Source organism: Camelus ferus, chromosome 6 (assembly GCF_009834535.1).
Source record: "Camelus ferus isolate YT-003-E chromosome 6, BCGSAC_Cfer_1.0, whole genome shotgun sequence".
In the NCBI taxonomy this organism is placed as follows: Eukaryota; Metazoa; Chordata; class Mammalia; order Artiodactyla; family Camelidae; genus Camelus; species Camelus ferus.
Genome location: NC_045701.1, coordinates 31,808,851 through 31,830,598, shown reverse-complemented (window position 1 = coordinate 31,830,598; position 21,748 = coordinate 31,808,851). Strand labels below are relative to the sequence as shown.

The 21,748-nt window shown below is 45.5% G+C and overlaps 1 protein-coding gene across 2 annotated transcripts; it reads left to right on the top strand.

Moving 5' to 3' along the window:
• The first annotated feature begins 557 nt into the window (after positions 1 to 557).
• On the top strand, positions 558 to 19,797 carry C6H14orf93 (chromosome 6 C14orf93 homolog). 2 transcript variants are annotated; one of them, XM_006175865.3, is made up of 7 exons: positions 558 to 666; positions 10,602 to 11,619; positions 13,722 to 14,042; positions 17,596 to 17,657; positions 17,885 to 17,988; positions 18,667 to 18,779; positions 19,059 to 19,797. In XM_006175865.3, exons 2-7 carry the CDS (start codon positions 11,017 to 11,019, stop codon positions 19,476 to 19,478), a joined length of 1,623 nt encoding a protein of 540 aa, XP_006175927.2. In that variant the 5' UTR covers positions 558 to 666; positions 10,602 to 11,016; the 3' UTR covers positions 19,479 to 19,797. The 2 variants fall into 2 exon arrangements, with proteins under 2 accessions (XP_006175927.2, XP_032337592.1); XM_032481701.1 differs by lacking the exon at positions 558 to 666 and having other exon boundaries at positions 9,598 to 11,619.
• The last annotated feature ends 1,951 nt before the right edge of the window (positions 19,798 to 21,748 follow it).

Sequence of the window (21,748 nt, the reverse complement as noted above, 5' to 3'; positions counted from 1 at the left end):
GGTGGACCATTTTTTGTTCTTGAGAATGTAGCGTTAGCCAAATAGAGGAAAAATCAGGGAGGAAGGTTGGGCAAAAAACCACCCCAAAAGTGTAACACTACTTTATCTTCCACCTGAAGGATATCACATACTTGTATGATGCTCATTTAAAGGTGGGAGTGTCAAGTAATAGACGTGACCCGGAAATATTCTACCTGGAGATCAGGAGTACAGTGCGTGGGATGTAAGTCCTTGATGCTTAATCCCAGTCTACAGTTTTACTGACTAGTTAACCAAGTTTAGCAAATTGTCAGAAGGCGTTCCTCACTGGACTGTCATTTGTGCTGGTAACTAGGGCCTGGTTTCACTGAGAAAAAAACATGGGAAATGGGGAGAGGCGGGTGAGAAAGTGAAAGGAAGGGGAGAGAGGTGGAGAAGGGCATAGGTGCCAGCGGGGCCGCCGAGGTCGGAGCTGGCCGGGGCCGGGGTCGGGGGTCGGGCGGCCCTTAGGGGCCCCCCAGGGGCCCGCGCCTCGGGCAGCGCGCGTGTGCTCGCGGGCGGGGCGCCCCGCGGCCGCAGGCGGCCAATCCGGGTGGGCGTCCGGGGAGGGGCGGGGCTTGCCGGCTCGGGTTCCGCGCGTCCTCCTTTTTGCACACACACGAATACAAAGAGCCATACGACCTTCGGGTATCCTTTTTCCATTTTTTTTCCTCCTTAATCTTGTGTGTGTTTTCAAATTTTTTTAAAAACAAAATAGAGATCTGTAGCAGTGCTGGGGTGAGGAAACTGTTGCTAAGGGGAATGTGCGCTTTCCCCCATTTCTTTTTCTGTCTCTCTTCCTCTTTCTTTTTCCTGGTCAAGGTTTTAAATATACCAAGAAGTTGAGAAGCAGGATGGCCGTGTACAACTGTTTCCAGCCAAATTTATAGAGATTTTTTTCTTTTTGCTATCACATTTTAAGAACTGGTAAATTTTTATGGTCGAGGGATTTTAAAAAAATTTAGCCTCTTGGGAAGTACAGATTTCTTTTTTTTTTTTTTTAAGCGGGCTGAAGGGATAATGTAAATTTCTGCCACAGGCAAAGTCGAAAGACGCTGGAGATTTGAGACTCTCTCATAAAGCTGTTTGCGTGCGTTTTACACACCCTCCCCAGAGCCAAAACCAAGTGGCTTGAATGTGGCAATTGTCCAAGGCCAATAGGTTAAAAATGTTTTGATATTATCATTGTGACACTCATTTCCCCGGGGAGGTGGGGGTGGTCAAAGCCCTTATTACAGTGTGTCTTACATTTTTGGTGAGGACATTATGTGTGTGTATGTATGTATGCGTGTGCGCGCGCGCGCGTGTGTTTCTTGAAGCATATAATTTCTTAAAGATTTATCTTGGGGTTTTGTGCTTTGTGTATATGTACAGTATGTGTATATGTGCCATATCAGACTTTGTTTTCAAAAGCGATTGCCTTTGGTTTTTATGTGTGCAAAATAGCCCCTAAGATGTGGTTTGGTTTTTTTTTTCTGTTGCATTCCCAAATGTGGTCCATACAGGATTTCATGTGCAGATTAAAACTTAGAAGAAATCCTATGCAAAAAAAATACTTAGGCACTTTGATTCTATGTACATTTACTGTATTTTTCTGCTCTTCTAAAGTATCAGATTAGTGAATAATTAAATAATTGCCAGGGAATATACAGTTCATTTGGCAAATGAGGGTAGGCAATTTATTGAGTCTGTGGTTTAAAGCCTTCTTTAGTGACTGTTTTGCCTAAGTGGTTTTGCTTTTTATTGTCTTATGTTCTTAAATGTACAGCTGTGTGTATTTTGGCCTTTATGTGTAGTTTGGTTGGTGTGTTCAGAAGGGAAGTTCTCTCTTGGCTTTTTGACAAAATGGTCGTTTATAGGTTGGGATTTGTTTGAAAAGTTCCACAGCTGGCAAAGTACCAGGAAAATAATCCAGTAAGGTCCAGTTCTCAAAAACTGTTCATGGTGGTGGTGATGGGGGTGCGAGAAGAGGAGGCAAAGGCAAAAAAGATGTAAGAGGGATAAGAAATGCGATTTGGTTATCATGTTGCATTTTTGGAATGAAAAACCTCCCCATGCTAAGAATCACAGAGAGAAGTGTATGAGCTCAGAGCTGTGCCTCCTGTTACAGGAGCTGTATTCTCATTTCATTTTGTTACAGAACCACTGTCTCCTATTAGGAGTCATTCAGAAAATATTTATATTCAAATCTGTATTCACAGATTGGAGTGAAAACATAGGAAGTATGTGGAGTGATGAGGGAGAAACTGGAATGTCACAAGTGAAGCAGCAACCAGGATTTTAAAAAAGATCTACTGTAGAGTTAAGTTTTCATAACAACAAAACCTCTGTATGACGAATAATACACTTCCATTCCCCAGCTAGCGTCCTACTCAGTTTCAAGTAGTATTTAGGACACCTAACAACAGCGATAAAATTATTTGTACAGGCCTTGACATTTACTATAATGAAGGGTAGCCCTGTGTGGGCTCTCTGGATTTCTTACCCGTACTCAGTGCAGTTTTATTCCCTAACAATACAAATCAGAACAGTGCTTAATAAATACTGTATCATATGTGGATCATTCCACAAGTTTAGACCTGTGTATCTTTGAAATCTAGTTAGAGTCTCGTGACCTTTGTGATGGTGACAGTGCTGGGAATTTTTAATGGAGTTCCGCTCTTTCTAATTCTTTTCTGAATCACTGCAGGTCATCACATGCACTTTTTACCTTCTTGGAAAAGAGCTCTTCATAGAGCAGTACACAGCCCAAGCCCCTGTCTTCCTAGGCTGTTTGATTTTTACTAGGAATTTAGGTTCATAGCCAACGTCCTTGCTTTGAGTTTCTTTCTTTGTAAGAGAATTCCTCCCCCAAATACATCGTTGCCTTGGCCCTCCTACCAAAGCAAAGCAAAGCTAAACTCGGTTGATTTTGCTGGGGAATCCGCGGGACCCCTAGAGATGAAAACTTCTTTGAACTAAGGGCAACTGTTACCTTGCTAGTGGTATCTGAAAGATTTGTAACTAAGGCCAGCAGAAACCAAAAGCCACCAAATGTATGAGATCGATTTGGGGCCACTATACCTATAACCCAGTACATGCAGCTTTGTGAGCAACAAAGAACTAAAGCGAGTAAACAAAACAGAAAAAAAAGCTAGCTAAAGATGGCGACTGGCGGCCTTGAAAAAGCCTGGCAGTCGTGTCCCTCCCTGAAGAGGCCCCTCCCTTCCCTGGCTTGTTGAGTGATTGTGGATTGTGGCCAATGACGTCCCTGGCCCTACTCCGCCCCATCGCCCAACCGCCAATCACTGGGAGGGAGGGGACTGGTGGGGCGGGGCCTCCCCGCGTGCGCGCGCTGGCGGGGTACACGGGCGGGCACCGCCGTTTCTCTCAGTTGCCTGCGCACCCGCTTCGGCGCTGGGGAGTCAGCTGGAGTGGCGCGCGGGCACACGCGGTGGGACACCGTATGGCGGCCAAAGCGGGACCGCCGCGGGGACTCACCCCACTATCCTCAGCCCAAGTCCTCAGAGTTTTCTTGGCCACGTAGTCTTCCCGCGGTGACCCAGCGAGATCCCCGGCGCGCCTTAGGCGGGTCGGCTGTTCGCCGCACTCTGCGGAGACCCCTTCCCCGGGACCCCCCCAGGGCACCGTCTACCGGGAGGCTCAGCGGCGGGTCGTCCTGTCCCCCCTGGCGTCGCTGCGGTCGCCCTGCCTGTAGCTGAAACACACTGTCTCCTCGGAAATGGTTCTTCTCTCCCTGGTGCCCACCTTGTCATCTCTGACTAATGTTTAATCAGCTAACATTTACCGAAGGCTCGCTGCGCACATGATACAGCTTTAGGAGCTAGTTTTTCATTTTTCAGTTTCTCCAGAAACGCAGGAAGAGTCCTTTACGTCAGGTACATGTATAATGAAAACCTTAAACCTTTAAATAAAAAACAAGATGCTGCACTGATTTGAAAATTCGCGTACTTCTATACAAATACACTTGGAATTTTCGGATTACATGGAATCCTTTTCTTAGGACCTTGTTCTGCCGTCAGGGTCTGCATCTCTTTTTTTTACCCCTAAAAACCCTGAGATCCCTAAGGTCTTAGATTTTCTTTGTAGATCCTTAGATGGGTCAGTCTTTGAAAATGTTAAATAGTTCATACTGTTTTATAGTATTTGCTTGCTGCTCATGTGTGATAAGGAGCTCATTTCTGATAGAAATAGGTTTTTGAGAGGACCTTCTAGCAGGTGAGCCATTTTGCACCTTCAAGTGGAGACACAGGGCTGACCAGCACAGCACGAGCTTTAAGTGGCCATTTTCCTTTTTTACTTCTTAAAATGAAGAGTATGGTATGAATTGCTCTGCTTTCAGTAATCACATTTAAAGAAGTCCATTGCTCGCATGACCCTGAATGAGTCAAGTGCCTATTATAAAAACATATATCATCTGAGTGATACTGTATCCTACACATCTATTAAATAGTGAGGAAACTTTTATTTTTCATAGTTTGGAGGTGAACTCAGTCATGCAGAAAATTCAAACTCAGAATGGGTTGGAAGCAAGCAAGGGAGCTGCCAAGAGTGTGATATATTTAGTTCTAACAAAAATACATGTGACTTGGGAGGAAAGGGATAGTTAAGATTATGGACAGTCTTACCCTGAACTGTCTGTCTAAAGAAGATGAGTTTTCTGTCTTCTTTATCTAAATATTTATGATGAAAATATCAAAATTATTGAAAAGTACATCTTCTAGGCTCCTTTCACACATATTAAAATTAGACCAATACTGAATGAACCCCAAACGCATAGATTTTACGCAAACTTAAGTTTGACAGCTGCTGTCATTTTTTTGTTGGCATCTCATCATAAGACTGAAGATCTTTTTCTAACACTCAATTCTAAAGGTTGATAGCATTTTGCAGGAGGCATATATGTTATTCTATGGTGGTCAGTCTTAGTTTATTCTTCTTTTTTCTTTCTTGAACAAAAAATGCGAACTCTTGGTTTTAAAATCAATCAGCAATCTGAAATTGCAAAAGTTGACAGTATGAATGTTTAATAATAATGGTCTAGACACTGGCTGGATAATTAACTACAGTTAACCATTGCCTTGCCAACATTCCATGGATTGCCTCATGGATATTAAATTAAACAGTTATATACATTTTGAGGGGTAAAAAAGATACCAGAATAAAGTTTAGTTATGTTAATAATGTTGGCAGGTTTAAACAGGCTCTAGAACCTTAACGAATGATGGAAAAAAGGAAGAATAATTAATTATGCTAGGTCTGGAGTGGTAGAAAAGAAGAATTTAACCGATTATAACAACAAATAATGCAGCGCCATCTATAATAAAGGTCTGTTATCAATTTGACTTATTCGTACTGAAGAAAATCTGTCTCTAAAGTAAAAAGAGTGTCTCAAGAGCGTACATCTTTGTCTTCCACTGTCCAGGTCAATGAATCTTTGCCCCTGCATTCATCTTTTTCTTCTCTGCAGTCTTAGGGAAGAGCTCGCTTTCCTTCCTTCTCACATTGGGAGGATTCTTGCTGGAAGAAAACTTAAATCCTCCTCTAATATGTTCATCCTTTACTTTTTCACTGGCCTTTTTCCTTTCTGCTTTTAAAATATACCAAAGCTCTAGAACCCTTTCCAACTTCCTATTTCCTCCCTTTCATAATTAAATTCTAGAAAACTTGATTTCGTGTATTGCTTCCATTTTCTCTCCATCATTTCCTCTTTCATTTACTGCATGGTATTTCTTTCACTACCAACCCCCCCCCCCCCCAAAACCTGTCTGGTCATTGCCAGTGACCATCACAGATGAATAAAACGTATTTCCTTAATTTTCATCTTTTTTAACCATTCTGCTGTACTTGTCACAGTTGATTAGATCCACTTTCTGGACCTTCTTTTTGGCTTTCGTAACACTGTTTTTCTCCCACCTCACTGACCATTCTTCTCTTTTAATGAAGCCTCTTCTATGAATTGGCTTGAAGTGCTGTCCTTGGCCTTTGTCAAGGACTTTGTACTTCCTTCTTGGAGAGCTCACTCACTCTCAGAGGTTCAACTATAACCTCCTGCTAAAGTTTCCAAATCTGCATTCCAGCGCTGACCTTCCTCTTGTTTTTGTTTTTCAGTCCTAGTCAGTTACTTTCAGAACATTCCATTTAAAGATGCTGCCATCAGTTTGAAGCTTAACATGTTACATAAATACACATCGTCTCAAACTCTCAAACACGCTGGTGCCTCCTCTTGGCCTCCTCATTTCTATCATTCTGTCAGTGGTACCATCTTCTTACCCTCAGGTTTGTACTCTTCAGGTTGTCTTTAACTAATATCTCTAGCCCCCATATTTAGTAAGAATTATTATCAGTCCTTCCTCCAGGATGTTGAACCTTCATATCCACAACACTCATTCTCATCAGCTCTCTCCAGGATGAAAGTCTCCTAATCTCTAACTTTTCCCGCTTTAGGTATCTAAGACAGGGGTCTGCAAACTATAGCCCATAGGCTAAGTCTGGCCTGGCACCTGTTTTTATATGGCCCATGAGCTAAGAATGGCTTTTATATTTTTTAGTGTAACTATTAAATGTAATATTTTGTGACATTTCTGTGTCCATAAATAAAGTTTTATTGGAACACAGCCACACTCATTTGTCTACATATTGTCCATGGCTGCTTTAGAGTTGAGTAGCTATGTCGGAAACCACATGGCCTGCAAAGCCTAAATTATTTACCATCCAGTCCTTTGCAGAGAAAGGTTTGCTGACCCCTGCTCTAAGAGTTTCCTTAACGTGGTTTTCAAAGTCCTCTGTCAGCCTTCCGTGCCTTTTATAGCAGCCCTTTTGCTCTGACCTCTCACATGAACCCTGTTAATGCCTATAATGTTTGCTTCTTCGCTCATTTGTCATGACTTCTTAACACCCAAGCAGTTCATCCTATACCTTGCTCAAGGCTCAACTGGAGGCTTTTCTTTGATGAGACCCCCTCTCCCGTGATTTCCTTCTCTTGATCGTTCCATCATTTTGAACTGACTCCTCAAGATTTTTTTAGTCTGTACCATATTTTTCGGCACTTGTGTATGTTTTGCTTTGTTCTTTAGACATTCCATTCTCACACGCACTGTAAGCTCCTTGCGTGCAGGGACTCTGTCTTCCTTTCGCTCAGGTACTTAGAGGTGGCAATCCATTTCGGTGACTCATCCTTTAGCATAGCCTTGCATATAGAGAATTTTTAGAAATACTTTTTTTTTTTAATGTGCTCATCTTCTCTAACGGGGACATACGTAGCTAATGAAATGAGTGTTTTGTTTTTAATCACTTCTCTAGCATTTAAATTAGTATCTGGTTAGTAAATATTATCATGTGCCATGTTCCTTTAATACCTGCTGACCCCAGTTTCCTTGGCCTTTTATTTCAGTGTCTTTTAAAAAAAAATAAATTATTTATTTATTTTATTTATTTTTTGGGGGGGAGGTAATTAGGTTTACTTATTTATTTATTGGAGGAGGTACTGGAGATTGAAACCAGGACCTCGTGCATGCCAAGCCTGTACTCTACCACTTGAGCTATGCCCTACCCCTTTTTCAGGGTCTTAGTGCTTCTGTGGGAGACTATAGCAGGAGCCAGAGGAACTAAGTCAGCAATAATGTCCATAGAAACCAAAAAAAGAGTTATGAGTGCCCATTGTGCTACAATGCACTCTACCGGATTTTTACAGGCAAATTAGTTCAAGAAAACACTTAATTTGTTGCCCTGAATGTGACATTCTAAAATGGACATAGTTAGGGGGAAGGGCATTGCTCAGTGACAGAGTGTGTGCTTAGCATGCACGAGGTCCTGGGTTCAGGCCCCAGTGCCTCCATTAAAAAATAAAAATAAAAACAAACAAACAAACAAACAAACCTAATCCCCCCAAAATAAAAATAAATTAAATAAAATAGATATAGTTAGATAATACACAAAGTCAAAAAGCAGAAAGAAATTGAGGAACAAAATTAGAGAGTGTGTAGTATCATGATACTTTATGTGAACACAAATGTGAAAATATATTTAGCATTAAAAATGAGCAGAATTGAATATTATCCTTAGTCTAAAGCCAGGTCATGATAGTAAGTAACTTACAAATACTCTGTTTTCTCAATTACCTTCTAACTTGCATCATAGAAGGTTTTGTACCTATAAATCTTGATAGACTTGAATTGTTTCTTAGAACCTTGATACTACATTTAGGGGGAAAATTCTCCAAATTCTGTTTCAAGCCATTGCTTTTTTTTTTTTTTTTTTTCAAGATTAGGAAATCAGGAGGGTGTCCAGGATGGGAACAGAAAAGATTTCAGGAATAATCATAGTGTCATCCAGCTGCTACATGTGGACACTGACCGTGTGCCGGCCCTCTGTAGGTGCCTTACATATATTATGTATCATCTTCACAAAAACACTCAAAGCAGGCAGAGATGAGAACAATGGGGCTCAGCAAAGGGAGTTATTTCCCCAAGTTTGAACAGCTCCTAAGTGGTGAAGCAGGATAACTCCATTTTTTCTTTTTACTCCCAGTTCAGGGCTGTTTTAGAAAGATGACCTAGGAAAGACCATTTAAGGGGGAGGGGAGGGCTCGAGGCAGGCACAACACTGGCAGGGGTAAAGGCCTCCTTCAAGAAAGAGTAACTATTGGGGGCAAGAGTGTAGCGGTCAGCAGTTAGATCCCAGAAGGTGTACCCACCCAGGGTCCCAAACTGATGTATCTTAATTTCTTTAAAACGTATTTTTTATTGAGGTATATTTGACGTACAGTATTACATGTTACAAGTGCAATATAGTGATTCACAATTTTTAAAGGTTATACTCCATTTATAGTTATTATAAAATATTGAGTACATCCCCTGTATTGTACAATATATATCCTTGTAGCTTATTTCATACATTATTTATTTACTTAAATACCTTTTTTAAACTAAAGTATAGTCCATGTACAATATTATATAACTTACAGGTTTAATTTCTTATTTGACAAATCCTGAACTCAACTGGCAAGCATTTGTATATTATCATCTACATAACTTTCTTTTTCTCACAACATTCATGTTTTAGATTAAACTCTTTGCATGCTGTTGGTTAAAAAAAAAAAAAAAAAAAAAGATTAAAAACTCCACAGGAGCATGTAGGCCCTTTTTTAGGAAAGAAAAGGACATATAAATGATTCATCTGTAAACTGACCTGGGACTCGCTTTGTGCTTTCCTTTAACCTTTAGTTTTAATTTGGCTTTAACCTTTAGTTTTTTAGGTTTAGCTGTGCCTTCCAGTGATGCTAATGACAGAGAAGCAGTAAAAGGATTTCAGTCAAGTTCTTACAAGAAGTGAATATCTAGCATAGGAAAGCATTTCTCAATATAAAGGGTAGAAAGAGCAAATTAAAGACTATTCTTTAATAACCAAATGTAATTAAAATGCATTGTCAGATTTACAGTTTAGTACCTCAGAGGCATTGATATTGCCTATTTCTGAAATGAGATTGCTGATTGGAAAAAAAAAATTTTTGATATTTTTCCTAAAAATAAAAATTTCCTAACCTCCTCCTCCTTTTTAATTGTGATGTTATGATATAATTTACAAGGTAAGATAGAAATGTATCTCTTGAGGAATTTGTAAACATACTTAAGATTCTGTCACTTAGGGAGGTTCAGGCAGAAAGATTCTTTTTTCTGTCATCAAGTGTCATTTAGAAAATGACAATACGAAGTTCCTTGGAGTGTTTGCAGTGGTACAAACCAACTCTCCCACAATTTTTTTTTTTTTTTCTTTTTCTTCTGGAGTAGTTCAGTTACTTAACTACAGTGACTCAAACGAGAGGCAGTTAAGTTTATCATGGATATTCTGGTGTCTCCTTTGGGGGCCTGGTGGTGTGGCAGGAGTGGCAGCATGGAGCTACTTAAATACTCCTGCTCAGCTCTGCCTCTCCCTTAAGCAGCATGAGAAGTGGAGATGAGGGGGCCCAGAGGTGATTTCTCTGGGCTACCAGCTGGAGAATTCAGAACAGCTAGTTTCCTCTGCAAAGGCTGGAGGCCCAGGTGTACCACTACGAGAGTAGGGAGCTCTGCAGCCCTGGTCACCACAGCTCCACTCTCCCATCCAGCTTTTCCTTTTATTTCCCTGCACATCCCCCACTCCCCAAGCATTACTGATATCGTAGAGTGAGGTTGGCAATGTGGTGGGGGGCTGCATTGATTGACCTTTTCCTTGTTTAAGAGTTTTCCTCTGAATGCATCTGTGTGAAAATTATAGAGAGAGTAGAATCATGATTCTTTATGGCAACAAAACGTGGTATCAGTTCAAAAAAAATAAACACTAGATTGAAAGTAGCAATAACTGGATTCTGCTGTCTTCCTCTGACCTTGAAAAAGATATATAACTTCTCGGCATGTCTCTTCTCTGCACCTGGGTTAATATGAGTTTCCTAGAGCTGTTGTGTGGAATGAGATTAACCTAGTGAAGTGTTCTGAACTCCTTAAGGAATGATGTCAAAGCAGTAAAATGCAATAGTGTTATTACAGCCAGGACAAAGAGGAGACCACAGATCTACATTTTCTTCCTTAATCTTCTTATCTTTCCAGATGCCCATGGGCCCTTTTGTGTCCCCTCTCTGTTCCTGAGCTTGGAGTGGTAGGGGATTCCATGTTTGAGGGCAGGAAGAATGCCTTCCACCCTCTGAAACTGTGTTCCCCGGGAAGACCTTTGTAGGCCCCACCCTTTGGGGAAGGGGTGAGCGCGACCCCACAGGTGCTGAGCGAGGGGAGCACAGGATCTGCGCGGAGAAGGCCCCTCTCCTCTGCAGGCCCAGGGGAGGCCTGCCATGGACTGCGTGCTCCGTCACAGAACCCACCACCAGGTGCCCAGGCTCCTCTGACCACGCTCCATGAGGACGGAAGGTGAATCTCAAGAGGCCAGCACTTCCTGCAGTCCAGACGACTGGGGACACTTTGGGAGCAGCCCAGGAGCTTGAGCGCGGTGGTTCGCGCCTCCGCCACCATGTCCTTCAGCGCCACCATCCTCTTCTCCCCTCCCAGTGGCAGCGAGGCCAGGTGCTGCTGCTGTGCCTGTAAGGGCGAGACTAGTGGGGGCAGCACAGGCTCTCAGGGCGGGAACCCTCCTCCTGCCAGCACCCCGATCACGGTGACTGGACACGGCCTGGCCGTCCAGAGCTCAGAGCAGCTCCTGCATATCATCTACCAGCGGGTGGATAAGGCAGTGGGTCTGGCTGAGGCTGCGCTGGGTCTCGCCCGGGCCAACAACGAGCTGTTAAAACGTCTCCAGGAGGAAGTGGGTGAACTGAGGCAAGGGAAAGTGTCAGCGCCAGACGAAGATGGGGAGAGCCGGGCCCACGGTTCCTCGCCCGAGGAGCCCGGGACTCTCAAGGAGAGCCCCGGGGAGGCCTGCAGGGCCGTGGCGGCCGTGGAGGAGGAGTGTGACAGCGTGGGCAGCGGCGTGCAGGTGGTGATCGAGGAGCTGCGGCAGCTGGGAGCAGCCTCGGCTGGGGGGCCCGGGCCCTTGGGCTTCCCTGCCGCTCAGAGAGACGTGCGGCTCCCGGGATGCGCCCTGGCCGCCGGCGAGGGGCCCGCGATGCTCAACCCTGTGAGTACGCGCAGGACACAGTGGGGCTGCCCCCTAGTGCTTTTCCTGGCCTCTCTCCTCTCTCTTCTTTCCATCCTCACACCTTTCTTTCGGTTGAATCCGTGATAAAACAGAGCGGTACCACGTTTCCTCTGCCTTCAGGGAGCGTCAGCACTCCTGTTTTCTTCGGCACCCTCGCCTCTTTCGCAGAAGGTCGTTGCTGGCGTGAGTGGTGGCGGGGCTGCCCTGCGCTCCCTCTCTGTCTCTCTGCGTGGTACCTTCTCCACAGCTGCCTCGGCTGCTCCACGGGCTCTGCCTCTCCTGGCGAGGATGCCTGCCGTGCACAGACGGCTCATTCATATTTTATCGCGGGCCCTCTGTTTGCCAAGAGGAATTCAGGATTACGAGAGAGATGGAGATGTGGAGGAGAGAGAGGCAGAGGCGGGGTGGGGTGGGGGATTGAGAGGAAGAGGATAAAGATAATAGCCGACAGGTGTAGGGAGGGAAGGAGGTAGGTGGAACGAAGGGCTGAGGAAGGAGAGAAAGTGGGGGAAAAGAGCAGAGAAGAAAGGTGAACCTAAATGGAAAGAGAATTTGATGCAAGTGAGACTATGAGGTAAGGTGGGAGAGGTGGAGGCGAGGAAACAAAACGAGGAAAGGAAATGGACAGTGGAGAGTTAACAGTAAGAGGATAACGACATGCAGGGAGAAAGAGGGAAGGAAATGGGCCTATTTTGTGAGCAAAGAAAGACCTAGAAGTGCACTTGGCTATTTCAGCTTCTTTACTGCTCAGGGCCATATGAGCAGGAGAATCCTGGCTGAGCAGAGTAAAAGCTGCCGAATGTCACACATGGAAGTATGAAAAGGAGATGGAGCAACCCTGGAGATCACAGGGATGGGAGACGAACAGATGTGCTGCCACTTGAGAGACAGTGGGAGGCCTGTCAGCTCCCCTCCCCCGCGTCCTCCCTCTGCCCGCTCCCCCCCACCCCACGGCAAGTCCCAGACACCTAGCAAAGAGTAGAGCAGCGGAACACACGGGGTGGACGGGAGGGATGCGACTCCCACCCATTTGCTGGATCTGAGGAAGGAATGTCCCGCTGCAGGGTCACCCAGCTGTTGATCACTGCTGCTGGAAGGCCTAGCCACCTCCGTGGGTGATGGCCCCTGAGGCTCGCCCCAGTCTGTGCCCTGCTGGGACTCCCTGTGGTTTGGGGCTGCAGGAGGAGGAGCTGGGAAGGTGGGAGGAGGCAGGGAGGTACCAGGCCAGGCAATGCCCTGAGTTGTGGTTCTTTCAGGCAGGGAAGGCTTCCAAGCCTGACAGGATGGAATTAGATTTCACAGCACAGAAAGCAGCTCGCAGGTCTATAAATCTCAGCCTCCTCCCCCGCTTCTTTCTGTGTTTTTTCCCCCACTTTCACTGTTTTGTTTTCTTGGCTGCAGAAATCTCCCCTCCTTTCTTCCTCCCTCTCTCCCATCCTCCCTCCTTCCTTTCCCTGTCCTGTATGTCCTTGAGTGAGGGCATAGGCCGGCAAGCAGATGTCAGGGCAGTGACAGTCAGATGTGGCCAGGGCAGGGTCAAGATGAGGGCACACACTGGCCCTGCAAAGGGAAAAAGGGCTAGGCGCAGGCAGTGGCAACCTCTAGAGATTTCTGGCTTTATATCTGCCTCCTTGGCTCCCATTTTTGTCCTATTTCTCCTCTTTATTGCTGTCATCATTTGATTTTCTTGTTCCTTCTCTTGGTTGGTTTTCCTTTCTTGTCATCACTTCCTCCCCTGATCTCTTTCAGATAAAACCCTTACCTAGCTACATTTCTGATACTCAAGAGCAAATTGTAAATGACTGCTCACAAATGGAGCATCAGAAACATGCCCTGTCCTTGTAGTCAGTCCTATGGTAATGACCGGACATAAGAGGCTGGGTACCCATAAAAAAATCTTTGCCCCATGCTGCCATCAGACAGAGCCCCACAGAAACAAGCCATTGACCACTAAAGACTGTGCTGGATTTCCCCCAGCTTCCCACTCCCTGCTCACTATACTTAGCCAAAGAATGATGGTTGACCAGGTTCCCCTGAGCCTGGCTGGCTGGCTAACAGGCTGTTCTTTTTTGTGTTCCTAGCTGGTGGATGATTACGTGGCCTCTGAGGGTGCAGTACAGCGGGTGCTGGTCCCTGCTTATGCCAAGCAGCTTTCGCCAGCCACACAACTGGCTATCCAGCGGGCAACCTCAGAGACAGGGCTGGAAAATGGAACCAAATTGCCACCACCCCGCCCAGAGGACGTGCTCAGTGCTGCTGCTGCACTGGAAGGTGCCTTGGAAGAGCCAGGCCCTGGGGGCGCTGGGGAGCTGAGACAGTCTCTCGGGTTTACTGCTTCCCCATGCAGGACCAGAGGGAGTGGGCAGAAGAACTCCAGGCGCAAGCGGGATCTGGTCCTCTCTGTGAGTGAGCTCAATTTCTATACATTTCTCTTCAGTCTGGAGAGAGAAGTGAAGAGTGGCGTGTGGGTTGATTTTATAACTCCTATATTGGATGAATGGTACCCTGAATCCTGCTGGAGCTAGAGGGGCAAGAAGGAGACAGGCTGATCTGTAGCCCCGGGGACAGGCAGTCCCCGGCTCTCAGTGGATATAGATCGATATCTTCCATTTGAAGATAAGGGAATTATATCACATCTCCCAGTGATCTCATAATCCTGATGGGAGGATCTTTAAGGGATTGAGCAGACTGACTGCGGCAGGTAGCACTGGAAACTGCCTGCCAATTATCAGTGTTTAGGGTAAGCGGCAAGGGGTCCCTTGGGCAGAAAGGCCAAGGTGTCCTGAGGTGGTCCCACATCCCAAAGATACAGAAGGCCACTAGACACTCAGCTCAGGTATAAAGGTTTGGAAATTCTAGAGATTCTAAGAGCTCTTGGCAGGGAAGATACTGGCCTGAACTAGTTCTACCTGAAGTCTTGGAGTGGCTTAGAGCCCTGGGAACATCACTAAACATCCTACAGTGTACAGGATGCCACCCCCCACCGTTATCCAGCCTAAAATGTCAATAGTACCGAGATTGAGAAACCCTGTTCTAGGGTGACCACAGACCTTGGGATCAGCTCTGTCCCCTAAAACATCTCTCTCATAACCATGGGGATGCTCTTTAGCTATACAATGTTCATGTTGACTGTAATGGGTTTCCATTCTCTGGATAATGGCTGAGGTAACTTGAGAGTTCTGATTAACAGTGGAGGTCACCACCAATATTCAGCAAAGTCTCATCATAGAATATAGCTCATTTCTTCTTGTTACAGTCTTAGTAAAGATTGAAAATGGCTGATTATCATTTATACTTTCTTTATTTATATTACTCTATCTTCCTTTTTCTAAGAGGTCCTATTTTTACTCTCCCTTTTGCTTGATTTGTTTTTACATTCAGGGGTTCTTCCCCCCCCCCCTTGGGAAGTAAGACACCATTCATAATCAGTATCAACTGGTTTCTAACTTTCATTTCAAATTTTGGTAATGTTCAGGGACATGTCACTTATGAAGAACGGAGAATATGGGGAAGGGCATAGCTCAAGTGGTGGAGCACACGCTCAGCATGCACGAGGTCCTGGGTTCAATCCCCAGTAGCTCCATTTAAAAAAAAAAAAAACAACAGGGAATAGATTTAGTTTCTCTGTCATGGATTTCTAGCCCAAGAGGGCACTCTTATTGCCAGTGATAGAAATGGAAGCTTATACTTGGAAATACATTTCAAGGGATTTCCCAAAACCTCATAGTTTTTAAATCATGAATAAATGTGTAACAACTATAATCTGCATAAAATCAGGGCAGATCATTTTTGTTTGATCACTTCCATTCCTCTCTTGCCTACTGCCTCCAGCAAGAGGTCTAGTGATGGGGCCTGGCTTCTTCCTGCCCTTTGAAGAGCTCGGTGGAACCAGGGACCTTCTGGGAGGACAGCATGCTCAATTATCATGCTCTCTGTTACAGTACTGGCCAGGGGTCTAGAGGACCAGTCAGGGAATCTTGCTGCCCATCACAGAGAAACATAGAAAAGGTTCTTGTGTTAGTCTGTGGGTTTAGCGGGAGAGGGATGGTTGCAGGTTTTCATTGTTCCAAACTTTTGCTCTGGGAAGGAATCAGAGAGGCATCTCTCCAGTCTGCTGAAGCTGCTGTGGGTTGCAGCTAGGGATCCAAAAGGACCAAATCAGAATCTTAATTCCTTGGACTGCTGCAGATCCCAGCCACCCATTGGGGAAATTATGTATTTTTAGCTCACTCGGGAAGTAGGTGAGCCAGCAGCCTTTATACTCTTAACACTTATTATTGTCTATTTTTCCTTTCCACTTCAAGCCTGGTTTGATTTTCATCAGCTGATCTCTTCCAAGCCACTTGAATTGGAAGCTATGCAACTCCCCTGCTTTTTCTTTTCTTTCTTTCTTTCTTTTTTTCCCCAACTCTTTCAAATTCTTTCTGAAGCAGTCACCCATCCTCTTGTGATTCCTTAAGTTTGGACTTCTAAGAGGTGAAATAATTATATCAAATATGAAGCTAGTACAAGTCTTTTTTATGGAGTGGAGACCCTAGCCATAAAGAATTAACAGTGATTTCCTAAGTCGATATGGTCAGTCAGCCATAGGGATAGGCATTTCTGAATATGAAGCTGAAGTCCTGAGATCAGGATATGAGTCCACCAATTTGGGATTGGGTCATTTCCACTGACTGAAGGACCTTGGGGTCAAGATGTAATCAGAAACAACAAAACTAAATTTAATAGGAAGAAACATAAAATCCAAAATCCCACATTAAAGTTAAAAAAGAGAGAGAGAGAAAGAAAAAAAGAGAAAGAAAAGAAGTTGCAGCATGGTGGAGATAGTAATCCATGTGAAAAATGGACTTGAGCTGACTACAAGCTCACTATGAATGAACCCTGTGGTGCTGTGAGTAGGGATGCGAGTGCTAAGAAAGGTAACAGCCTCTTGGGTTTCATTCCTAGAAGTGTAGCGTTCCACTCAGGGAAGTAATGCTCCCTTTGGCCAGACCTCAACGGATGAGTTAGATTTGGTTCCTGGTGCCATGTTGTAAGAGGAACACTTGGCAAACCCGAGAGCCTCACAGTCTCATGAGGAGTCCGTCTAGAAACTATGTCAAGAGGCATGGCTGAAGGGCTAGGGGTGTTTAGCGCAGATAAGAGAAGACTTGGGGAGCACGTGAAGGCTGTCTTCAGATATTTCAGGTATCGCTATGGCAAAACTGGGATCAGATTTCGAAGAATCTAAGGCAGAACTTTTTAACAATTAGAGATGTTCAACAGTAGAATGAGCTGAGTCAAAAATGAGCGAGAACCCATCATGAAAGGTGTACCAGCAAAGCTGAAAGACAGCCGGCTTCATGATGTGAAAGGGAGGTCGGGTGACAGAGTCTCCAAAGTCCCTTCCATTTCACATTTCTTTTATTTCAGGTTTGCGTTTTTTTGGACCATAATGTGGGGGCCCCTGGGATTTGTGGTAATGTGCAAAGGGCTATATCTGGGGCATCTTCCTGGGTCACTGATTTTACTAGCAGATCTTAGAAGACATACAGATACACTATGAAGAAATGTTTTAAATTTGTAAGAGTAGAGGGCTTCAAGTAGTGTCCACTTGCAATAGCCCTAGTATATATTTGCTCTCTCCTTGCTACTAGGAGTATGTTTGTGGTAATGTTTGAAACCCTCTGCTCTAGTGATCATATTCTCTGGGAGCAGAAGTAAGACCAGGGGTAATCCTGAAGGCTCCACACAAATTAAATGAAAATAAAAAAAAAAGAGGGGGGTATTTATTAGTTATAAATACTAACTTGGATAGGCTCTTTGGTTAAGAAAAGGCATCAACAGAAATGGTACCTAGACTATGAGCAGGACTTGGGCAGAGAACCCCATCTGGATGGTGCCTAGGGACCAGAGGAGGGTTTCATCATATTTGCTCCTGGCTTGATTCTGTGTTTGTTTGTTTGTTTCCCCTAGAAATTGGTCCACAATGTGCATAACCACATCACCAATGACAAGAGATTCAATGGGTCTGAAAGGTATGATCCTCTCGAGGGAAAAGAATCGTAACTACTTTGTAAGGAGAGGGGAGTAGAGGGCGCTGCTCCAGCATGACAGCGAGGCTAAGGCTTCGGTCTCACCACTGCCCCATGTAGCCTGTCTCAGGCCATGGAGGAATTTGCCACAAAGTTGGTTCGTGCTGGGAATCTGTCCGTCTAGCTTTTAAAAAGCCGACTGCCTTATTCACTGTCTTCTCTTGTGACAGCATCAAGTCCTCTTGGAATATTTCAGTAGTGAAGTTCCTTCTGGAAAAGCTCAGGCAGGAGCTGGTAACCAGCCCCCACAATTACACTGATAAGGAGCTGAAAGGTGAGAAAAACTGAGTTAACTCCCAACCTTTCTCCATCCCCTGCCCCTGGCCAGAGGAGAAGAGGCATAATGGAGCTGAGTTAGGTGGTTTTGAAAATAGTGGACTTGGTGAAATTGGTTTTGGCTGTTCTTCTCTCCTACAATATTCACAGGATTGTCCCTAATTGCCATTTATCCCCCTCCTCAGTGGGAAAAAAAAATGGGAGAAGGAAAGGGCTAGAATGCCATCATGCACGATGCTTATTCAGGGCCTGAATCTAGGGGGTTATGAAAAGGACGTCCGAATCCAGGCCTGCCTTTTGGTCCTCAGATACTATATCCTGGGTTTTCTACTTTCCTGGCTCTTCTGTTATTTGTCTGTAGCCTGAAGAAAATTTCTACTGAAAAAGTACTTGTTACCTGCTGTCAGCCGAGTAGAATGGGGGTAGGTTTGATGGCGGGTGAGTGAAGGGAGAGACGGGAGCACTGGAGTGGGCTTTTTCTAGCTGGAAGAGTTTGTGTTGGGATGGAGGGGGCAGAGGGAGCTCAGCCAGAGAGGAATGGACAAAGGCTGATGGGTATGGCCAGAAAGCCCTTCGTCTAAGTGGTGGTTCTCACCCATCCCATCCAGGAGTGTGAGAGCAAAAATAAGGGCTGAGGACCCTGCTTTTTGCTGCCTCCCTTCTCCCTCCCCACCAGGAGCCTGTGTAGCCTACTTCCTGACTAAGAGGCGTGAGTACCGCAACTCCCTGAACCCCTTTAAAGGCCTGAAGGAAAAAGAGGAGAAGAAACTTCGAAGTCGCAGATACCGGGTAGGTCTCTAGGCTTTCCTTTCAAGACGCTAAACTCTAAACCCTGATAAACCACAGTGCGAAAGGGCCAGAGGACGTGGCATCGAGAACAGGGTAGATCTAGGAATGGAGGTGTGTGTGCGGGGGGAGCCAGTTCTAAGAACTGACTTGGGTTTTCTTGAGAACTTGGTTCTCTCAGGCACAGATTTTACCCAGCCTTCCTCCCACCCAAACCCTCTCCCCAAACCTAATACATAGGTTGTTGCTCTTTCTAATCTCTGTCCTGGGCTCCTCCCAAAGCTTTTCGCCAACCGATCCAGCATCATGAGGCATTTCGGCCCCGAGGACCAACGTCTGTGGAAGGATGTGACGGAGGAGCTGATGTCAGATGAAGAGGACAGTCTTAATGAGCCAGGGGTCTGGGTGGCCCGGCCTCCCCGTTTCCGGGCCCAGCGCCTCACACAGCTCTGCTACCACCTGGATGCCAACTCTAAGCATGGCACTAAAGCCAACCGTGTGTATGGGCCTCCCTCAGATCGCTTACCTTCCGCTGAGGCCCAGCTCCTTCCACCAGAACTGTACAATCCTAATTTCCAAGAAGAGGAGGATGAGGGAGGGGATGAGAATGGACCCATCTCCCCATCTTTTGATGCACCCCACAAAACCTGCTGTCCTGACTTGAACTCGTTCATTGAAATCAAGGTGGAAAAGGATGAGTGACAGGTATAACCAAGAATAACTCTGCCATCCGCCACTCTCCATGTCCCCGAAATGGGTGGCCACGGGGCTCCCCAGAATAACAAGATGTCTTCTGCAGCCTGTGAGAGCAAATCTGCCTCTCTTCTTAACACAGTCTCCACTGGAAGTGGAAGTTGACAGCTCTGGTGGGATAAACAGACTGATCTAGAAGGGGGGAAACTCTCCTCATCATGAAGGGCAAGCCAGAAAATGCTTATTCCTAAGCATAAACAGTGCCTCAGAGGAGCCCAGGATGAGAGGAGGAGGATGGGTCAAAGAAACAGGAGGCCTTCTTGACACACTCCCTGGTCTCTGAGTTGTTTTTTCTCCGGGTTTAGCTCAAAGCTCTGGGGAAGCAGCCCTGGTTTTACCTGCTTCCCCCTGACGCTGCTGGTCTTGCTCTGCAGTGGAAGCTGCACAGGACCAGACCGGGGTAATACTGCCACCTGGTGGACAGTGTCAGTCATGGGCTTGATTCAGCTAAGCAGAGCACAGTCTCCAACCCTATTTGGGAACTGGGATCTAGATAGAATAGCTGTTGTTTATTGAATTCTATACGGAAGCTTTTATTATCCCCATCTTACACATGAGGAAATTAAGACTTAAAGAGTTCCCCGTCCCACCAGCAGTTGCTTTTCCACCATGTGACCAAGCAGTATACATGGCTTTGTAGCTATTTCTTAGTCCTGTCAGCCAAGCTGAATTTTGAGGATGGGGTGTGTGTGTGTGTGTGTGTGTGTGTGTGTGTGTGTGTGTGTCTGCACACATGCGTACACAAGCATGCATTTAGAATGCACACACACGCTTGCACACAAAATGTGTGCACTAGGATGGACTGAGAAGTAAGCATGGCTCTCTGTTCATTCAGTCAGTCATACCACAGATTTTGATTGCTTACTAGGTGTCAGGTACCGTGCTAGGTGCTATGGACACACTGTTGATCAGGTGAGATGCTGATCAGAGGTTTCAGTGTCTAGTCAGGAAGCCAGGCATGTAAGTAGGCAATGAAATGAATTGTGAGAAAGGTGATGATGGGGGAGTGTAGGGTGCAGTGGCTGTATAGCACGGGGGTAGCTAACCAGCTCTGGTGGTCTGGAAAAGCTTCTCAAAAGTGTTTAAACTGATACCTGAAAGATGGGAAGGAGTTAACCATGAGGGAAAGGAAGGCAAAGAGAATGTTCCAAACCTAGGGACAAAAGTCCAGAGCAAGTACAAAAGTCCAGAGGCAAAAGAGCACAGACAAGGTGCAATTCTATTGCAGAACCGTTTGGGAAGAGGGGGAAGCTAAGAGAAAAGGCTGGAGGGGTAGAGAGACCCTGTTAAATATCTTAAAGGGTATAGACTTTACTTAGTTCAAGGCAGCGAGAAATCACTGACAGGTTTCAACCTGGGAGACAGGATGGTCAGTTTTGTGTTTTAGAAGAATCACTTGACCTCAGGGTGTGACATGGATGGGAGGGAGAAAGTCTCAGCAGGGAGACTTTTGCAGAGGTCCAGGGGAGAAAAGATGGGGGCCTGATAGCTTTAGCGGTGATAAGGCAAGGACAGATTTGAAAGATATTTTGGAAGCAGAATTGACAGAACTTGGTGATAGGACTTGGTTGGATTTGGGGTTAAGGGAGGAGGACATTAAGGTTGATGTTCAAGTTTCTGGCTTAAGTAGCTAAGTGGTTAGTAGTGCCATTTACTCAGGAAATGCTGGAGGAGCCAGTTTGGGGCAGCAGGGAAGGTGAGGTCAGTTTAGGATGTTGTGTGTCTTTGAGACAACCAAGTGGAGATGCTAGTTGTCAGCTGGATTTTGAAGTCCAAGAAAGTGTGGGCTAGAGATACAGACTAGGGAGTCATCTGTGTATACAGAGCCTAATTAAAGTTCTGGGGATGGAGAATAGGGCCTGTGGAGCTCCTGGCTCCAGTGCAGACTATGGAGTGGTTCCTCTAAGGCTGTGAGCACCACAGGAGCATACCTGAATGTGCACCCCTCCCCTTCACTGTGTCTGCTTCCTGTGCACTCCCTGAAAACACAGTGTTGATCCCAACTCTGCCCACTGATGTCACCACCAGCTCCTAGGTGGGCCTCCTTTAATGGCGTCTCGTCTCAACTTTTCATAAGATTTACTCTCCCATCCTAACCTGAAAGGAGCAAAGCTCCCAAATATTAGAGGATGTCAGTAACTGGAAGGAAGAATCCAGGTTCTCTTCCCTCATCTGGAGACAGGAAAGGAGGGAAAACCTTATGGTTGATTCTGAAGACA

Bases quoted from the DNA above. Each gene is read 5' to 3' on its own strand.
- C6H14orf93 (XM_006175865.3), top strand. From the start codon at position 11,017: ATGTCCTTCAGCGCCACCATCCTCTTCTCCCCTCCCAGTGGCAGCGAG. The intron at 17,658-17,884 runs GTATGATCCTCT...CTCTTGTGACAG, and splicing joins AGATTCAATGGGTCTGAAAG to CATCAAGTCCTCTTGGAATA. The intron at 18,780-19,058 runs GTAGGTCTCTAG...CTCCTCCCAAAG, and splicing joins TTCGAAGTCGCAGATACCGG to CTTTTCGCCAACCGATCCAG.